The sequence below is a fragment of the Miscanthus floridulus genome, chromosome 5 (assembly GCF_019320115.1).
Source record: "Miscanthus floridulus cultivar M001 chromosome 5, ASM1932011v1, whole genome shotgun sequence".
Lineage (NCBI taxonomy): Eukaryota > Viridiplantae > Streptophyta > Magnoliopsida > Poales > Poaceae > Miscanthus > Miscanthus floridulus.
In genome coordinates, this window is record NC_089584.1 from 125,167,438 (window position 1) to 125,186,061 (window position 18,624).

General features: G+C 49.2%; 1 protein-coding gene and 1 pseudogene across 1 annotated transcript; one reads left to right on the forward strand and one right to left on the reverse strand.

Moving 5' to 3' along the window:
• Positions 1–1,084: 1,084 nt before the first annotated feature.
• On the forward strand, positions 1,085–12,865 carry LOC136455292 (cyanidin 3-O-rutinoside 5-O-glucosyltransferase-like; annotated as a pseudogene).
• Positions 12,866–15,049: 2,184 nt separating this feature from the next.
• Positions 15,050–18,532, reverse strand: LOC136455293 (EP1-like glycoprotein 2). The gene is made up of 2 exons (XM_066455387.1): positions 18,110–18,532; positions 15,050–16,144 (listed from the first exon to the last, which is right to left on the reverse strand). Exons 1-2 carry the CDS (start codon positions 18,530–18,532, stop codon positions 15,050–15,052), a joined length of 1,518 nt encoding a protein of 505 aa, XP_066311484.1.
• Between the last annotated feature and the right edge of the window lie 92 nt (positions 18,533–18,624).

Here is an 18,624-nt window from a genome sequence, read left to right on the forward strand (position 1 = left end):
AAGCGACGTTGAAGAGCAAACTGCCGAGCTGTTCGCTCCGCTATCCTCCTTTAGGCTATCAGGGTACATGAAGCCCTTCAATTGCAAGAATCTGTCCCCTCAGGTGAATGTCTTTACTTTATGTTTCCAAGAATTTTATTCATATTGTCGGGCAATAAACTGATCCTACTCATGTGAAGATCCATTCACAGGACAGGGCAGTGTATTTCTCTGGCGTACCAAGAAACGATTGACCATCGTCAATGGATGCACGTCGACCTATTCAAATTGAGGAGAGCTCCATTGGTGTCTCATCGAAATCCAGAGGAATGGACACTGGTCAGACGAAGAGTCCTCCCCCAGTGCCTGCAAAAAATAAGGGAAAGATGCCGGTGGAAGATGAGCCGGCATAGAAGAAGAGGAAAATAGCAGCGACTGCTCCCCGCAAACCAAGAGGGATCTCTCTAGATGATGACCAGACCAATCGAACACAAAGAACTATTGTGTTCGATTGGTCTGACGACGACGAAATTCTCATGAATCCTCCCTCGAGCACAAAAGGTCCTCCACTCTACCCATGCATGGAGCAACAAACCGGTGTAGGTGAAGAAGTCCTTAAGGCTTCGACAAGGAGAGTCCCTGAGCATCGAGCGGAGGGTATTACTATGCAGCAAACGTCCAAAATCCCCACGGTGCGGGCAATGGAGATCCTGGGGCAACAAACAAAAGCAACCTCAGAACAGCAGACTGAAATAATGCTGACCGAGGAGGAGCCGAGAATTCCCCCGCCGAGCACAGGAGTTGACCTCGCTGCTGCGCCTGGAGGCTCTAGTCGGCACCGCCAGTTCAAGAAACTAAACCGTCAGACCAAACCGTAGGTACTCTTGTGCTGTAGTTAATTTGCTATATTTTCTTTACTTATGTTGTTACTAAATAACTGATTTGACACAGTGCTAGGTGAGCAACAGATCTAGCCCCACCCGCTTAGACTGATCGGCGACCAGAAACTTGTCTTGGAGCGGTGGAGTCCCCGAGTGCTCGGGAGCATGCGGGGGAGCCAATTGCTGCCCCTAGTGAACTTCCTAGCGGCGAACGGCTGCCTACAATGGCGAGCAAATCGGTGATAGCTCCTTCTGTGATGGTAGAAAAGGGGGCGAAAAAGCTTTCAGAGTCAAATGAACAGACGGTAGTCCTTGATTCTCTGGAGGCCATGGTCGAAACTGCTATCCAACCACCGAGCCCCAAGGTGGTCCCCCCGGCTACGATGGAAGAGGACGAGGTGGAGGAGATTGTACGCGATGAACCTCTACCTCAAGCAGTCTGGATCCTCCGAAAGCACGGTGAAGAAATAGTAATTGCTGAAGAGGAGGATACCACCAAGGAGTTTAGGAGACTGGAGACTTTCCTTACTGGTGTGATGAAACAGATCAAGGTGAATACTTCTTCTAGAAAAGTGCTAGTCATTTGTTGGCATTGGTTAACAATAATGTCATCATATTTGTTGCAGGAAATATCTTGAGTTGTCGAGCAGCGTCGCCAGCTAATAAAGCGAATGGAGCCCCTTGCAGCGGAGAACAAAAAACTCAAGGAGGTCAGAAACCTCTTGGAGAAGAATATCCAGTGAGCCCAACGTGAACGAGACCTTGCGGAGTCCAATGCACAGGACCTGGAATACCAAAAGGGGGTCCTTACCGAGAAGCTGGCGGCTGCATCCAAGCAAGTGCGGAGCTAATCCGAACAGCTCGCCTCTATCTCCGACCAACTAAAATGTGCATTTGAGCAGCTGGAGAGGAAAAGTGAATAGCTCAACAGTGTATCCAAATAGAAAGCAGGTACGATACATCAACGAATGTACTTTAGTTTTGCTGAACAGCCTCAGTTCCGTTAACAACTGCTGTGCTTGTAGAACAAGATTTTGAGCTCGGCCAGATGCGCTAGACCATCGATCAACTTCGCCAAGAAAAGGCAAAGGAAACAGAGCGGGCAAACAAGCTTGCTGAGGAGCTGAAAGGTGAATTGCTTATGGTCGGTATCATTTTTGTAGTAGCTCCTCGTATAACGGATCATTGTAACTCTCATAGGTTATTGTCATAAAGCCAAAGCACAATTCGACGTGCTGGTGCAGGAGGCCAAAGTCTAGAAGGAGAACTTCGATACTGTAGTCGCCGCAATTAAGCTAGTGCTTGACTACATCAACCTAAAGATGGCCACTCAGCATGACGGCAGGCGGCAACAACCTAACACCGTCATTCAGAGGTGCAAGGCAGCATGGGAAAACTTCAAAACCTTCAATCGCGATGCCATCACTACCGTCGCTACCCATGTCCTTGCGGTTGTCCGGTCACATTATCCGACCACTGACCTTCAATCCATAAAGGGTGGTTTCATGGAAGGACTAAGCGACGTGGAGACCCAGCAGCTAGAGGATGAAGTGGAGGAAGCAGCAAAAGTGTTGGCCGGCGATATAGACCTATTTGATGAGACGAATGGTGATGGCGAAGCTCATTAATCCGATTATAGAAGACCATCTGTAAAACCTTGACTGTGTATTAGAAAACACAATAGCGCAAGAAACAAGTACTTATCAAATATTTGTCATAAGGTGTTTGTAATATATGCAGTTTGCTTGTAGTTCGGTGAAATAATCTTCAAGGTTTCAAACCTGACACAATTATGCGTAGTTCAATTAACATCCGACCAGTTGGTCCGCTACTGATTCCTATGGCCTTGGCCAGCCCATAGTCCATAACATCGAGCGCGGAGCCCATGCACGTGTAGGAGTAATAGACATGAGCCAGGAACCGTAGCTGACCACCCATGACGTAGAGTGCATAGCCCATGGCACATGTTGGGAAAAATTGGTGGCTGAGTCTTTTCCATAAAAAACAACGCTGAACGTGTTTAGGTCTGCAGCTGTTATACGGACTTGGAGATAAAGGCAAAACAAATGGCATCTGAGCAATGTATTCTATGTTGAACTCTCGGCCTTGGCTGACCCATAATCCATAATGTCGAGTGCGGAGCCCGTAGATATGTAGGAAAAACAGGTGTGACCAAAGGACCGCAACCAACCACCCATAACGCAGAGCGCGGAGCCCGTAGCATGTGCAGGTAGAAGTCGAAGACTGGGTCGTCTCCGAAGAGAATAGAAAAGAAAAAATGTTTCTTTCCAATCAAGAAATGTTTTCGCTATATGGAAAACTTGTTCTGCGATTTGGAGAAATCGAGTTTGGCGATTTGGAGAAATCGTGTTTGGTGATTTGGAGAAATCATGATCGGCGATGGGGAGAAATCGTGGTCGGCGATTTGGAGAAATCATTTGGTGATTTGGAGAAATTGTGGTCAGCGATGTGGAGAAATCGTGGTCGGTGTTTTGGAGAAATCGTGCGGCGATTTGCAGAAATCGTGGTCGGCAATGTGGAGAAATCGTGGTCGGCATTTTGGAGAAATCGTGCGGCGATTTGGAGAAATCGTTTTCGGCGATTTGGAGAAATAGTGTTTGGCATTTTGGAGAAATCATGATCGACGTATTTACGGCGATTATGTACTGGAGTTTGTTATGAAGTAGCATACAGCTCGACGACCATAAGTGGTTGTTAATCCATAATAGAGACAAAACGGAGACAAGTTATGGAGACCAAAGTACATTATTGAATAAAAAATTTGTAGAGTATATATCTGTAGTGTTTCAAGGATAGAAACGTATAAGGTGCTCGATGTGCCACGAGTTGAGAACATCAAATCCATCTAAGTTATTTAGGCAATAAGAACCTGGTCGAGTAACCTCTTTAACGATATAAGGCCCTTCCCAGGGGGAATTGAGCTTGTGCAAACCATTAGTATTTTGTTTTCTACGTAGAACGAGATCGCCAACAGCAAATGAATGACCTTTGATGTTTTGGTTGTAGTACCTCCACAAGCCTTCTAGATATTTAGCTGTACGGACACAGGTGATTAATCGCTCTTCCTCGGCTCTCTCGACATCCTCAGACCGAACAACCTCGGCCTGCACTTCATCATAGTTTTCTACTCTAGGTGCTCGGAAAGTAACATTCGCTGGTAGTATGGCTTCTGAGCCGTACACCAAAAAGTATGGAGTCACGCCAGTGTTGTGACTAGCTTGAGTACGCAGTCCCCAGACTATAGCTAGGAGTTCCTTGAGCCATCTGCCCGGGTGCTTTTCTTCTTTCTGGTATAGTCGTTTTTAGGGCATCAAGGATCATACCGTTCGCCCGTTCAACTTGACCGTTGGCTCTTGGATGGGCAACAGAAACATATTTGATGGAGATGCAACGGTCTTTGCAGAAGTCCCAGAATTGATGTCCAGTAAATGTAGTTCCAAGATCGGTGATGATGTTGTTTGGTAGACCAAATCTGTGGATGATATCCTCAAAGAACTCAACTACCTTTTTGCAGTAACCGAGACGAGTGGTTTATATTCAATCCACTTGGAGAACTTGTCAATGGAGACATACACATACTGGAAACCACCTGGTGCTGGCTTAAAAGGCCCGATCATGTCTAGTCCCCAGCATGTAAAGGGCCAGGAAGCTGGATGGTTTGCAGCTCTTGCGCCGGTACGTGTACTTGCTTAGCGAAGAATTGGCATCCTTCACAACGTCGAACTAGATCTTCTGCATCAGTGATGGCTGTGGGCCACTAAAAAGTTGCTCGAAAAGCCTTGCCGACCAACATTCTCGAGGCCGCATGGTTGCCACAGGAACCAGAGTGAATTTCAAGAAGCAGCTTCGCTCCCTCCTCTTGGGTGATGCATTTCTGTAGTATCCCTTCCTTGACACTTTTCCTCATCAAGCTACCATCCACCAGCACGTAAAGCTTGCTCCTCCAAACTAGGTGTTCAGTCTTAGTCTTGTCTGTAGATACCTCGGCGCTGGTGAGGTACTTGATGAATTACTCCCTCCAATCGGCGACCGATGAAGGTACCACAAGTACCAACTACTCAGCAGGGGGAACTTCTTCAACTTCCTTATCTTCTTTGATGGATAGCGCCAGGAGATCTTGAATAAAAACCCTTAGCGAGATCACGGCATGAGAAGAACCGATCTTGGATAAGTGATCGGCGTGTTGATTTTGGTCACGTACCACGTGGTGATATTCAATACCATAGAATTTTCCTTCAAGCTTTCTGATTTTGACGCAGTAAGCATCCATCTTCTCACTAGAATAGGACCAGTCTTTGTTGAGCTGGTTGATAACCAATGCGGAGTCCCCATACACCATTAGGCGTTTGACGCCGAGCTCGATGGCTATACGAAGACCATGGAGACATGCTTCGTATTCCGCAGCGTTATTGGAGACCGGGAAGTATATCCGAAGAACATAACATAGCTTATCCTTGGTCGGCATAATGAACAGAATGCCCACGCCAACACCGTTGATGTAAAGGGTGCCGTCGAAGTACATCACCCAGTGCTTGGGGCAAGCAGCGACAATGGGCTCTTGGATCTCGGTCCATTCAGCGATGAAGTCAGCGAGCGCCTATGACTTAATGGTAGGTCTACTTTTGAATTCAATGGAATAGGTGCTAAGCTCAATAGCCCATTTAATGATACGGCCATTGGCTTCTTTGTTGTGAAGAATGTCCCCCAAGGGGAACTCAGTGACCACAGCGATCTTGTAGTATTCGAAGTAATGTCGGAGCTTGCGCGACGTAATTAGAATTGCATATAACAACTTTTGTACCTGAGGATAATGAGTTTTTGGCTCATTAAGTACTTCACTGATAAAGTAGATCGAACGTTGCACCTTGTAAGCGTGCCCGGCTTCCTCGCGTTCGACGATGATAGTTGTGCTCACGACGCGAGAAGTGGTGGCGATGTATATTAGCAGAGTCTCATCTGGCCTTGGCACCGTCATGATCGGCGACTTTGTTAAGAACAACTTGAGCTACTTGAAAGCTGAGTCAGCCTCCTCCGACCAAGAAAAGTGCTCAGAGGCCTTGAGGAGCTTGAAGAAAGGTAATCCTTTTTCACCGAGGCGTGATATGAAGCGACTTAAAGTAGCCATGCAACCTGTAAGCTTTTGTATATCCTTGACACACGTTGGCCATTTCATATTGGTGATGGCGGAGACCTTGTCAGGATTAGGCTCAATGCCTCCAGCACTAATGATGTAGCCCAGCAGTATACCGGATGGAACTCCAAAGATGCACTTTGAAGGGTTTAGCTTCCATCGGTACTTGTTCAGATTGGCGAAGATTTCTTCAAGGTCGGCAATAAGGTTGTCAGTTGTCTTGGTTTTGATGACCAAGTCATCGATGTAGGCTTTGACATTGCGGCTGATCTGCTGGTCGAGGCACATCTGAATGGCCCTTTGATAGGTAGCCCCAGCATTCTTGAGTCCGAAGGACATAGTTTTGTAGCAGTATGCACCAAAAGGTGTAATGAACAACGCCTTTATCTGGTCTTCTTCCTTGAGGGAGATCTGATGATAGCCGGAGTTATAGTCAAGGAAAGAGAGTAGTTAGCAGCTGGCGGTAGAGTCTACAACCTCGTTTATCCGAGGCAAGCCGAAGGGGTCTTTAGGGTAGTGTTTGTTAAGATCGGTATAATCAACGCACATTTTCCATTCTTTATTCTTTTTCGAACGAGAATAGGGTTTGCTAACCAATCTGGATGATACACTTGTTTTATAAACCCGGCAGCTAAGAGCCATTTTATTTCTACCCTAATAGCCTCCTTCTTGTCTAGCGCAAATCGGTGAAGTTTCTGCTTGATTAGTTTGGCGGTCGGCGAGACATTCAAGGAGTGTTCGATCTTCTCCCGTGGTACCCCCGGATGTCTGTAGGTTTCCAAGCAAACACATCGGCGTTGGCACGGAGGAAGGAAACAAGCGTGCTTTCCTATTTGGGGTCAAGGTGAGCCCCAATCGTCATGGTCTTGGAGGTGTCATTGAGGCCGAGGCCGACCTCCTTGATTTCCTTGAACTTGGCAGAGGCACGGGGAAGCTCTAGCTCTGGAATCTCCATGTCATCGGTGGGTACTGTCTTGGCTTCTACGACCACGCTAGCCATCTGGATGGAGAGGTCGGTGGCTTCAGCGAGAGCGAGACTCTCTATCTCGCAGGCGTAGGCGATAAAAAGGTTAGCCCGTAGAGCCAGGACTCCTACAGGCGAAGGCATCTTCAACACCAGATACGCATAGTGCAGCACGGCCATGAATTTGGCCAGAGCTGGCCAGCCAAGTATGGCGTGGTAGGCGGTGTTGAAGTCGGCGACGTAGAAATTGATATGCTCGATGCGGTAGTTGCTTGACATGCCGAACTGTACTGGTAGGGTGATCTCTCCAAGTGGCCTGAATGCCCTTCTAGGTACCACACCCTAGAAGGAGGAGTCCGAGGGTGTGAGATCTGATATCGCGAGGCCCAACTCCCTTAGGGCTCCGGTGAAGAGTAGGTTCAAAGCACTGCCACCATCAACAAGGACTTTTCTAAATAGCACCTTCTGGATGGTTGCGTCGAGGACGAGGGGGAAACGCCCTATATATGGTATGTCTGCCCACTAGTCGGGCCTACTGAAGGTGATGGGGATCTCAGACCATGGGCAATAGCTAGGGTTAGTGGTAGTTTCTTCTAAAGCGACGGTGAGCACTCATCGAGCGACAAGCTTTCGTTCCCTTCGACTCTCAGTGGAGGCGAGGCCCCCAAAGATGGTGGCGACCACCTTATCATGGTCCTGAAAGGTGTTGTTCCCAGGCGATCGGCGACCTCCTATTCCTTTGTTGGTGTCATCGTCGAGCCTCTTGTCCTAGAACTCCCTGGCTAGACCAATGCAGTCCTTCATCTTGTGTTTGGCGTTCTTGTGAAGAGAGCATGGGCCGTCGAGTATCTTTTGGTACTGCTCATCATAGTTACGCTTGGCGCGAGGTTGATTAGTGGCGGCGAAGATGTGTTCTAGCCAACGGCGGCGATTTTGGTCAGGCCTGTGTCCTCCTGTTCGATCACGGCCGCTATCGCGATGATAGCTGCGGTCATCGGGACAGCGGTCATTGTGACGTCGGTCGTCGGGCGATCGTCGTATTGGTGAGGTGGTCGCTGAGTGTCTGCATTCTCGTTGAAGCACACCTTGGCTTCCTCTACATCGGCGTACTGGTTGGCGGTAGTTATCATTTCACCGATACCAGTCGGTGGCTTACAGTTGAATTTGGAGTGAAGCTCGCGATGGTGGAGTCCTCGAATAAAGGCGGTGATGACTTTAGCTTCCATGATGTTGGGGATAGAGTTCCTCATCTCAAAGAAATGCCGGATGTAGCTGTGGAGGAGCTCAGATGGCTTCTGGTTGATGTGGCTGAGATCATGCTTCGTGCCGAGTCGAGTACGCGTGGCTATATAGTTGTCGGTGAAGACTTTCTTCAACTCTTCCCACGAGCCGATGGAGTTCGGCACAAGGCTGGTGAACTAGCTCATGGCGGGTGGCGTGAGCATGACAGGGAGATAATTTGCCATAACACTGGTGTCTCCTCTCGTGGCATGGATGGTAGTGGCATAAGCCTGCAGCCACTGAGTTGGGTTCATTCTTCCTTCGTAGGGCTCGACCCCGGTGATCCTAAAACCACAGGGCCATTGAAGCATTTAGAGTGCCCTTGTGAAAGCTGGAGGCCCCTTAGGATTGTCAACACCATAATCTGCGGCGTTGTGGTCGGGGATAGGCTCGAGGGCTGAGTCCGAGTTGCCGTACTCCCTTTCATAATCCTGGCGGCGACGTACTTTGTCTTCGTGGTGACCAAAGCGACGGTGCTCGATACGCCACCGTGCATCCCAGAGGTTGCTAAGATGTACTCTAGCATCCTGTTCGACCTCTTGGTCGTGTTGGTGATGGAGTTCGGTGCAATGCCCCCCAGGTCCCCCTTGGAGAGGTAATGATTGGTCGGCGAAATGGCTTTGACTTGGGTGGTGATTGGACCTCGGCGCAGTTGATCGATGAATCATGCTCGTAGAGCACGAAGGTCTCTGATCCTCACGGATCTCATTGACCTGACAGTGACCTGCTTTAAGCATGGCGGCAATCTTGGCGAGCTCAGGCGTTTGAGGGAAACGAGTGAGCTCGTTGGCGGCTACTGCCAAATTGGCGCTTGGAGTCTTGAAGACGTCATGGCCGTCGACGCGGAGAAATTCCTCGTTGAGGTCACGGTAGAGCAGGAGCGGTCTTCCTTGAGAGTCAAGCCGATTATTTCGAGTAGCCTCGGCCCTTGCGATGGCTGTCTCGTTTTCTTGCCGCTGCGCGCGGTTGACATTTCGGTTCTCCCGAGCAACGCGCTCCTCCTCGGTTTCGCCGTTCCGAGGAGGGCTGTCGATGCGGACGTTGAAGATTGCACCACCCCGGAAGGGTGGGAGGAGAAATTGATCGGAGAAGGTTTCGGCGAGGGTCTCCGTAGAGCCTTGAGACTCGGAGCCCGGAGTTTCTTCCAGGATGGTCTGGAGGTGCGCCCCAGGGCTCCGGCCTAAGTGTAGCGTGTTGACAGCCGGCGGGAGCTGGACGGCGATCTAGTCAGCGAGTTTGCCCCTTAGAGCATGCTGGTAAGCGGCAGCGGTGTTGGAGAATCTGAAGGGTAGGGCCATAGCCCTTGTAGTTTCCCGAGCACTCTCTGATAGATCTAGATCGGAGGGTGGTCGGCGCTGAACCAGAGTGTCCAGTGCTGATTCAGCGACGGAGAGACAATCGACGAGCTTCAGTCCGACCCGATCGATGGATTCGATCAGATCGTCGTTGTTGATCGACCTCCTCTGGTAGCGAGGAAGCGGACAGCGAGTTGTTGCCGAAAGAGATCTCAGAATCGCCTCTGAGATCGGATCTACAGTTGCAGGTGCAGGGGTGGCTGGCGCAGAACCGATCTGCTCTGGCTCGAGGAGCTCTCCGACTCCATCAGCGTTGATGACCCATGAGATGGATCTGACCATGAAGATCTGGCCAAGCTATGGAAGGGATGAAGAACTTACAGAAAAAGCCATCTTGTTCGACAAGGAAATAGCATGCACACCCCTACCTGGTGCGCCAACTGTCGATAGAATATCGTCGGAAGTCCTCCGAGGGGTATCCCACGAAGGTAGATTGATCGGTAGAGGAGCGCGAGATTAAGAACAAGAAGGCAACAGAGACACATGAGTTAGACAGGTTCAGGCCGTCAGTATGATGTAATACCCTACTCCTGTGGTCTGTTGGTTTGTATTAGCTATCGTATGATATGCCATGATTTTAGAGGGGGTCCCTGCCCGCCTTATATAGTCCGGAAGGTAGGGTTACAAGTTGGTTAGATCTAAGAGATAACCGGAAAGTAATAACTGATTACAGGAATCTTGGGATCATACATATCCTAATAGATCTCATATTATCTTCAGGATATCTTCCCGATGTCTTGCGAAAGGCGCCGAGCAGAGTCGTGCCTCACAAGGCTTCTTCTTGTGGGCTGGGCCACCCCTAGGGGCGCAGCCCATGTGGTCTGCCATGGGTATCCGGGGTCGTACACCCCACACAGCTGGTGTTGCATCCCTTGTCTTGGCCTGATCTATAGAAGAGCTACTGGAAATCCTTTTCCCCTTTGATTCGGGCTAGAAAGAAGAAGACAGACTTCCACATTGAAGGCCACGGCGGCAGCAGCCAGGCAGCCCACGCACCTGCCTGCCCACTCTTATGTGAATATGACTGAAGGGTAATACGGTCCTCCCATGGCAAAATACATGTATTTGAAATGAGAAAAGTGATTAAAAGGACCAAATGTCATGTAAAACAAAGTGTCATCGTTTCAAATGTTGTTTTAGCGAAGTCGACGATTGAAGTCCTATAATAGCGAAGCCCATTGTTTCTCGTCATATAATAACAATTTTCTCACTAAACGACGGTGCCCAAATCGGCAGTGAGAGAGAAAAAGCAACGAATAGATCCTCGAGCACCGACAAATTAGCATTACCTAGAACTCGGTGGCGAGCGTGGTCAGTGATTCGGGGACGTACTTCCTGCCGAACCACCTAAACATCCCCATTGCATCGGGCCTCGGCAGCCCCATGCGGTTAACCATCTCCACTATCGCCGCCTTCGCGGCCACTGCCTTGGCTGGCTGCATTGCGGCCGCGGCGCCCTCTACGGGCCGGCGACGGAGGTAGACGTGGCGGGTCCTACGACAGCGTGGGCATGGTAGTGATAAGAATCGTGGGCTCGCGGCAGCGGCCATAGGAACAAATCAAGGGAAGGGGATAGATCTATAGCGAGGGAGCAGTGGCGGCGGAGTGGAGCTCTCGCTCTCGCCCGCACGGTGGTGATCTGCTCGTGATGCAACCGATCTAGAAGAGAGATGAGGGCGATGAGGAGAAGGGGGGCTTTTACATTTTTACTATTATAAAGATTGTCACTCATCCAAATATCACTCTTAGAATAACACTTACAACTTTACCAGATGAGAGAAGTTTTAGTTTCAGATTTACCACATTTGCGCATGTGTCATGCCATGCCAGCTCGACAGCTGGCATGAGCACGTGAAATATCGTTGCTACCCCTACCTTGCTCCTCTCTCTCCATTCCCGATAGCTAGGTCCCGCGGCACCTGTCACTTCTAGGTAGACCCCACTTGTCAACTTCGTCTTCCAGCTCCATCACCTGGATGGGAGACAGTCAATCGGCCAATCTATCCAGCCACTCCATGCAAGGCACTTCCTCGTGGTGACCTATAGCATGCAAGGCCACTAGCCATGTCAACCCTACATGCACGCTCGCGCATCGCCTAGCTCAGACCAGCGGCTACACGGCCACCCTCTCGATCCCGCTCTCCGGCCACCGCCGCATGTTCCCCTCCTCTCCTACCTCCCATTCTCCGACGGCATAGACGATGGGACTTGGCCCACCGACTTAGAAGACAGGGCATGGCGCCATGAAGCCAACTTCAGAACCCTCTCCACCGTCGTCAGCCGCCTCGCAGCCACAGCCAGTAGCGGCCAGCCACCGATGACCTGCGTGGTGTGCACCCTGAGCATGTCGGTGGTCGGCAAGGTCGCCCATGCGCACGGCCTTTCGCTGGCCATCTACTGGATCCAACCAGCGACCGTTCTCTCCACGTACTACCACTACTTCCACGGCCACGACGAGCTCCTCTGCCTCCTCGCCGCTGCCGGCCAGCATGAGACAAGCGGAAACCTGAGGTCCGATGATGAGGTCACTCTTCTAGGCATGCTACGCCCTCTTAGAACCCGCGACATGCCGAGCTTCTTCTTCACCGGGAAGACAAAGGACGGCCTGTCCAAGATGGTGCTCCAATCAATGGACGAGCTGTTTTAGCAGATCGACGAGGAGAAGCCGGCGGTTCTGGTGAACACGTTCGGCGCGCTGGAAGACGTTGCACTGCAAGCACTCCAGCCATACATGGACGTCTTTGTCGTCGGTCCGACAGTTCCACTTCCATTGAAGAACGATGAAGCAAGCGAATTAGCACAGATCCATCTCTTCCAGCACGATGAGACGGCGGCGTAGAAGTTCGTCGTCTAGCTCTCGTTCGGGAGCTTGCTGGGATACACGAGACGGCAGGCCGAGGAGGTCCTCCACGGGCTGCAAGCCGGCGGGCGACCCTACTGCAGGGAGGGCCGCGCCGAGGAGGTGGACGACCTCTGCCTGATGGCGGCAACGGCGGTGGGGATGGTGGTGGAGTGGTGCGACCAGCAGCGGATGCTGGCGCACCCGTTGGTGGGGTGCTTCGTGTCTCCCATCCAGGCGCTGGAGCTGGAAGACGAAGCTGACGAGTGGAGTCCACCTAGAAGTGACAGGTGTCGCGGGACCCAGCTGTCGAGAATGGAGAGAGAGGAGCAAGGCAGGGGTAGCAACGACATTTCACGTGCTCATGCCAGCGTGTCGAGCTGGCATGGCATGCCACATGCACAAATGTGGTAAATCTGAAACTAAAACTTCTCTCATCTGGTAAAGCTGTAAGTGTCATTCTAAGAGTGATATTCGGATGAGTGACAATCTTTATAATGGTAAAAATATAAAAGTCCCGGAGAAAGGAGGTCGGTACAGGGAGAGGAGAGGCGTCCCATGCGCGGACGATGTTTGTTTTTTCGTGGAAAATATACTGATGAAGAGGAGGATCGAACCATGGCTGTGACCGTGGGGCTGCTCTGAAGCACGCGGAGTACACGTGGAGGGTGAAAAGCATGGCATCACACATCAAATATATGTTTTTCTCGAGAGATCTAGTATAATTTTGATTAATCTATTATAGTAGAGAGTCTTAGCGAGTGATGATTTGGAGTCAGATTCTCCGCAAAGTTAAAAATGAGTTCATCCCACCTGTCAGTCTCCGTCCTACGCTTACTACTATCATTTGTCAGGGATAACAACTCCTTTGTGCTATCCAATATACGATCGAGTCATGATTCGACTCAAATGTCAATTTTTGTGATTAAATGGATACCTTTTCTCCTTGCATTTTTTTACAACTTTTCTACTTGCATTGAATTGCTATTACAGACGCCCTAGGTGGCTAGGAGATACACGGAGCGGATTTACCGATTGAGCTAGGAAGTTGAATAAGAATATGAATCACAATATTTGAGTGGCCTTTTCTCTTAATTAAATCACATATATATTTGAATTGCGTTGCTATAGTTGAGGGAGCAAAATAAGATGCAATATGATATATTTTATATTTCTTAAAAATGATGCTACCTCAACGTTTTTAACGTAGGAGTACTGTGTTAAATAAAAATATTCATTTGCCTGACATTATTTTCACAAAAAAAAAATATTGAAGTACTTTTTCTAAAATGTTGGAGTACTTTTGGGAAAATTTTCAGTGTAGTTTTTCAAAATGAGTATCGAAAAGAAATATTAGGGCATGATTGGTTTGCGGCCAAAAATTGTCATGCTAAGAATTTGGCGAGCCATTATTTTGGCTATTGTTTGTTTTGCTACCAAAACTTGTTAACCTCTCACGTTTAGCTTACAAAATTCATAGCAATTTTTTTTACCTAACTTTGGCTGGCCAAATCTATGGCATGACAAATTTTGGTTGCAAATCAATCAGGCCCTAAAGTTTTTTTTATTAGGCTTGATGGTTCCATGGCTGAATCCCTGCATATGCTCACCTCAATGTGATATTGTGATGTCCGACTCGTGAAGGCACATTTCACAAGAAAGGTGGATACGACTATAGGAGGTCCCTTCCTAGCTCTTCTATGATATTTTTATAGGCTCTCTTTTTTTATGTATACCCTAAATTGCGCATGTATGCAATTTTATTCTCAAATAAGATTTCCATTACTCAAGAAAAGGAATATTGATTTTCAAGTGAAAGCTGGTATGTCGGTCGTGTCTAGGAGCTTGTGTGATAGTGTACCTCACACACCAAGCTAGCATAAAATGGCAACGACACAAGTTGATTACCAAAACAAATACAAGTACGACGGAGCTAGTAAAGAAATATAGGCACACCCTACATGTGCTTGAGGAGCCATTCCAGCACCCGTACCAAACCGGCTCTTAGTACTCCAACTCCAAGACGTCCACGTACTGGTCCATGCGCCAAGTCTGGCTCAATCGCCACCGTCTCGATCTTTTTACGGCAATCCTCCACACAAACCTGAGCAGTCACATACTCACATCGTCAATGAGTGGAAGTGTGATGTGAGGTAGCCAGTTAGGAACTCGATCGGTGGGCAAGGTGGTTTAGTGAGTGAAATGCAGATGCCGGGGTGTACGAGTGAAGTGGTAGGGGGAGACAACTGAGTGGGGCGTCGGGGTTGCACTCATTCAGCTGGTAGATCTGAGATGTCGTGTCAATGGTGGATGTGGTTTCCGAACTCCCTAATAGAAGCATTTACAAATTCCAATATGTTTAGTCCACGTTTACATGTATGCATTATTGTGTAATGTGCACATTTTGTCAACCATCATCAAAATATCACAAAAACTTCGGGTGTGGGCAGTAGAGCCAAATACCCCCTTTTTTTTGCGACGTAGAGCCAAATACCCCTGTGTGAAACATAGCTTTTCCTAAAAAGCAATTACAAAACCGCAACCATCTATTGACATTCGAAGTATGCAGTCCTTATTATTCCCCGAACAGTGGTTCAATCAGTTGTGTTCGGACCCATTACTGTCGGTGTCGTTTTGCTCCCCGGCGCCCTCGGCCTCGCCCTCTTGGAGCTCGACAACTCTGTCCACCGCGGCCGCGAGCTTACGAAGCCGGCGAAAATACAAGGCTACGAGCACCACAAACACCAAGGCGCACACCACGTCGATCGCCCCGCAGATCACCAATATCGTGCTAGTGCTAAGGTTGCCGGGGAAACTGTCATCGTCGTCGTCCTCGTCACCTCCTCCTGCTGCTGCAGGGAACTTCACCCAGTAGCTGTACCGGCGGCTCCCATCAGTCACCTCCCTGGCCCCCGCCGTCAGCGTGTAGTGCGAACACACGCCGTGCTCGGCCGCAGCGACGACGCCGGCGTCGTCCTTCACGTAGAGTGCGGCGTTGCACGAGAGGTTGCGCGCGCACTGCACCACGCACTCCCGGAGCGTCACGTTGGTCAGCGGAGACGCGGTCCGGAGCACCGTGGTGACGCCCCTCAAGTGGACCATACACGCTTTATCGCAGCTGGCGTTTCCGGCGCGCGCCGGCGGCCGATCGGCGTACTCGGAGAAGTCCTTGCATTTCCCGGCGGATGAGCAGACCTCGTGGACGCTGCAGGAGAGAGGGAGCTCGCAGAACCCGAGTGCCCTGTACGAGGCCCTGAACTTCTGGTGCTGAGTGTCGTAGTAGTACATCACCAGGTTGCCATCGTCGCCCAGTGCCAGGAAGCTTACCGGTGGTTTCTTCACCGGCGGCGTGATCTGCGCCACCGTCACTCCCTGCAGGTCCAGCATTCTCAGCCCAGACCCGTTGAGCCTCGCCGATGCCATCGTCCGGTTGGCCGGAGGGGCGAGCTCCCAGTAGGAGTACCTGGTCTCCCCGAAGTTGACGTAGGCGGCTATCTTGTCGCCGTCAAGCTCGAAGGAGTAGAACACCGAGGACACCACCTTTGTCGTCGTGGGCGCGATCAAGTACACGGGCAGTCTGCGCTGCTGGCCGCGTAGGAATGTGTCCGTCGGATCGTCCAAGCTCTGCCACCTGGTGCAGTTCTGGGCGTCGAGGAGAACGAGGTTGCCGGTCTTGCAATCCAAGTGCAGCGCCTGATGGTAAACGTTCCATTGTTAATAAGGCCTTATAAAGGTAAACGATAAGATACGAACAGATAATTCCATGATTCACTCGTAAATCGTATACATCTGCATGAAATGTTTACTCCACATTTTGTGAAATTAAATGTTTCTACACACACAAGCAGGATATGTATGTCCCATTTTAGGACCTGTCCGAGTGGTGGTGTACTATTGTGTGCCGAGTGTGAGAATGTATCCCGTGTGTCGTGTGCCGAGTGTGAGAATGCATCGAACACTTTGGCCCTCCTTCCCAGCATTAAAGTTTGATATATCCGCTCATTCACCAAGAATCCAAGATTGTATCAAGGGAATTTTCGGGTACATTAATTAAATTTAACCCTGATACTTGTAGCTAGGAGTGCCATTGGTTATAGTTTATTTCATGCCTAACCTTGCCACGGCTAAGCTTAGTCAAGTCATCAAGTGTAACGAGCCACACTTTTTGTGGCGGAGAATTTGGACTCCACAAAAGTCAAGTGTAACGCGCCACACTTTTTGTGACGAAAACTTTGGACTCCACAATAGTGAGAAATTGTGGCTATAAAATAATCTACAACATATGAGATGGTGCTAAGAAAACATGACAGCTGAAGTGGTCAAATGGTGGTAATGAATCAAAGACTAAAGATTGCTCGGCGAGTTTGGCCATGAGCCCATGAACCAAACAAGTCCATTTAGGTGCTGCAAAACTCTTATCCAATTATTTTACTTGTAGAAAACGAAGAGAGAACATCCAACCGTGCAACCCAAATGTTAAATGACTACTAGAATTGCTCAAAAAGAGTTGACTACTGCTCCCTCCAATCCAAATTAAAGTTTATTTTGCTTTGTTTCCAAGTCAAACTTCTCTAGCATGAATAAATTTATAAAAAAAGCACAAACATCTACAATATGAAATTAGTTCCATCAAATTATTTATAAAATGTATCTTGATAGTATTTTTTTTAAACTTGCACATATTAATAGTTTTATACCTAGTTAAAATTAGAGAAGTTTGACTTAGCATAAAGACAAAATGAAGGATTTGAAGATGAGGAAGTACTAAAGTACAAAATGCATGCATATATTCTAAACCCATGAAACTATATATTAAGACGGTACAAGCTTTTGTTTGTTTAGTTGAATGGCCATTTTAAAAAAGGAAAATAATAAATGGCCTTCCCCAGCTTTTATGAAATATACATGACATCAGCCTTCTAAATGCCTGGTTCTATGCCATAAAAACCTCATTTTCTTTTTCCCTTACATCCACTACTAAATTAACCTTCAATTCTAGTCTAGTGGTTTTTCAAGTCCTTACGGAGTTCTAGTGGAATACTCGCCGCGCCTTCTAATAGGCGCATATATGTTTCGCGCCAAAAGAAACATACTTTCCTTTTTCCGCAACATCTATTATTATTAAGGCAAGTATTATTTTAGCCCAACGGTTTTTTAAAAACCTGCATGATGTCTTTCCCGCGCTTTTACGACGTACTCAGATCGGTATAAACCTTGTCATCATCTACATATATGCCAATTCGTTCTACAACACATATTAGTTCATATTTTTGTTTCATTTCTAGGAGTTATTTCTTTTATCAGATCCGGTAGGTAGCTATTGTTGCTTAGTTTGGCAATTCCCCCGTTCGTGTAATAATACAGTAATAGCAGGATTGCGCCGGTGTGGTTTGGGAGCACACACATCTCTCAACAAAAAACCGCTGATGTAGACGCCTACCCCAGATAGCTGATGATTGACATGGTCTACCCATGCACTCACGCACAGCCAATCCTAGCACTGTTTTATCGTCTACCCCTATGAAAATCTACGAACAAATCCCAATCATTAATTCCTGGCAGCAAATGCAGAACAATGGCTAAACAATGGACGAACGAATTGAAGCAAACAAACTGAAACAATGGAGAAAAGAGTAGACAGAGATCACGGCGCATCACCTTGACGCCTTGCCCCGCCGTGCCGGACAGCCACCCGACTTTCCCGGCGCCGTCTGTCAGCCGCAGCTGGCCGCCCTCAGTGAGCTCAAGCCGGCACATGGCGGCCGGCACGAACTTCTCGAGATGGTCGGAGGCCCAGACCTTAACGCCGCCCAGGAGGACAACCAGCGAGCACGTGCACCGCCCCGCGCCGGCCTCGGCGGCGCTCACGGCAGCGACAAAGGCCGGCTGCCGATGGCCCTGGGCATCGAGCACCACCGCCCTCGCGGCGAAGCCCGGCTGGCAGGGCGCCGGAGGCAGCTGCACCGTGGCCTGGCCGCCGAGAGGGAAGTCTGCCGATGAGAGGGCGATTTGTTCGAGGAGAAGCACGGCCACGGCGAGCAGCATAGGCAAAACGCGGGCGCGGTTGCTCGCCCTGGCCATCGCGGTGTTCAGACTTCAGAAATTCCCTCTTCACAGGTTCGTTTGATACGGGAGCAGGGAATGAAATGGCATCGAAGATTTCGATTTCAGCT

Bases quoted from the DNA above. Each gene is read 5' to 3' on its own strand.
- LOC136455293 (XM_066455387.1), bottom strand. From the start codon at position 18,532: ATGGCCAGGGCGAGCAACCGCGCCCGCGTTTTGCCTATGCTGCTCGCC. The intron at 16,145-18,109 runs GTGATGCGCCGT...GTTTACCATCAG, and splicing joins CGGCGGGGCAAGGCGTCAAG to GCGCTGCACTTGGATTGCAA.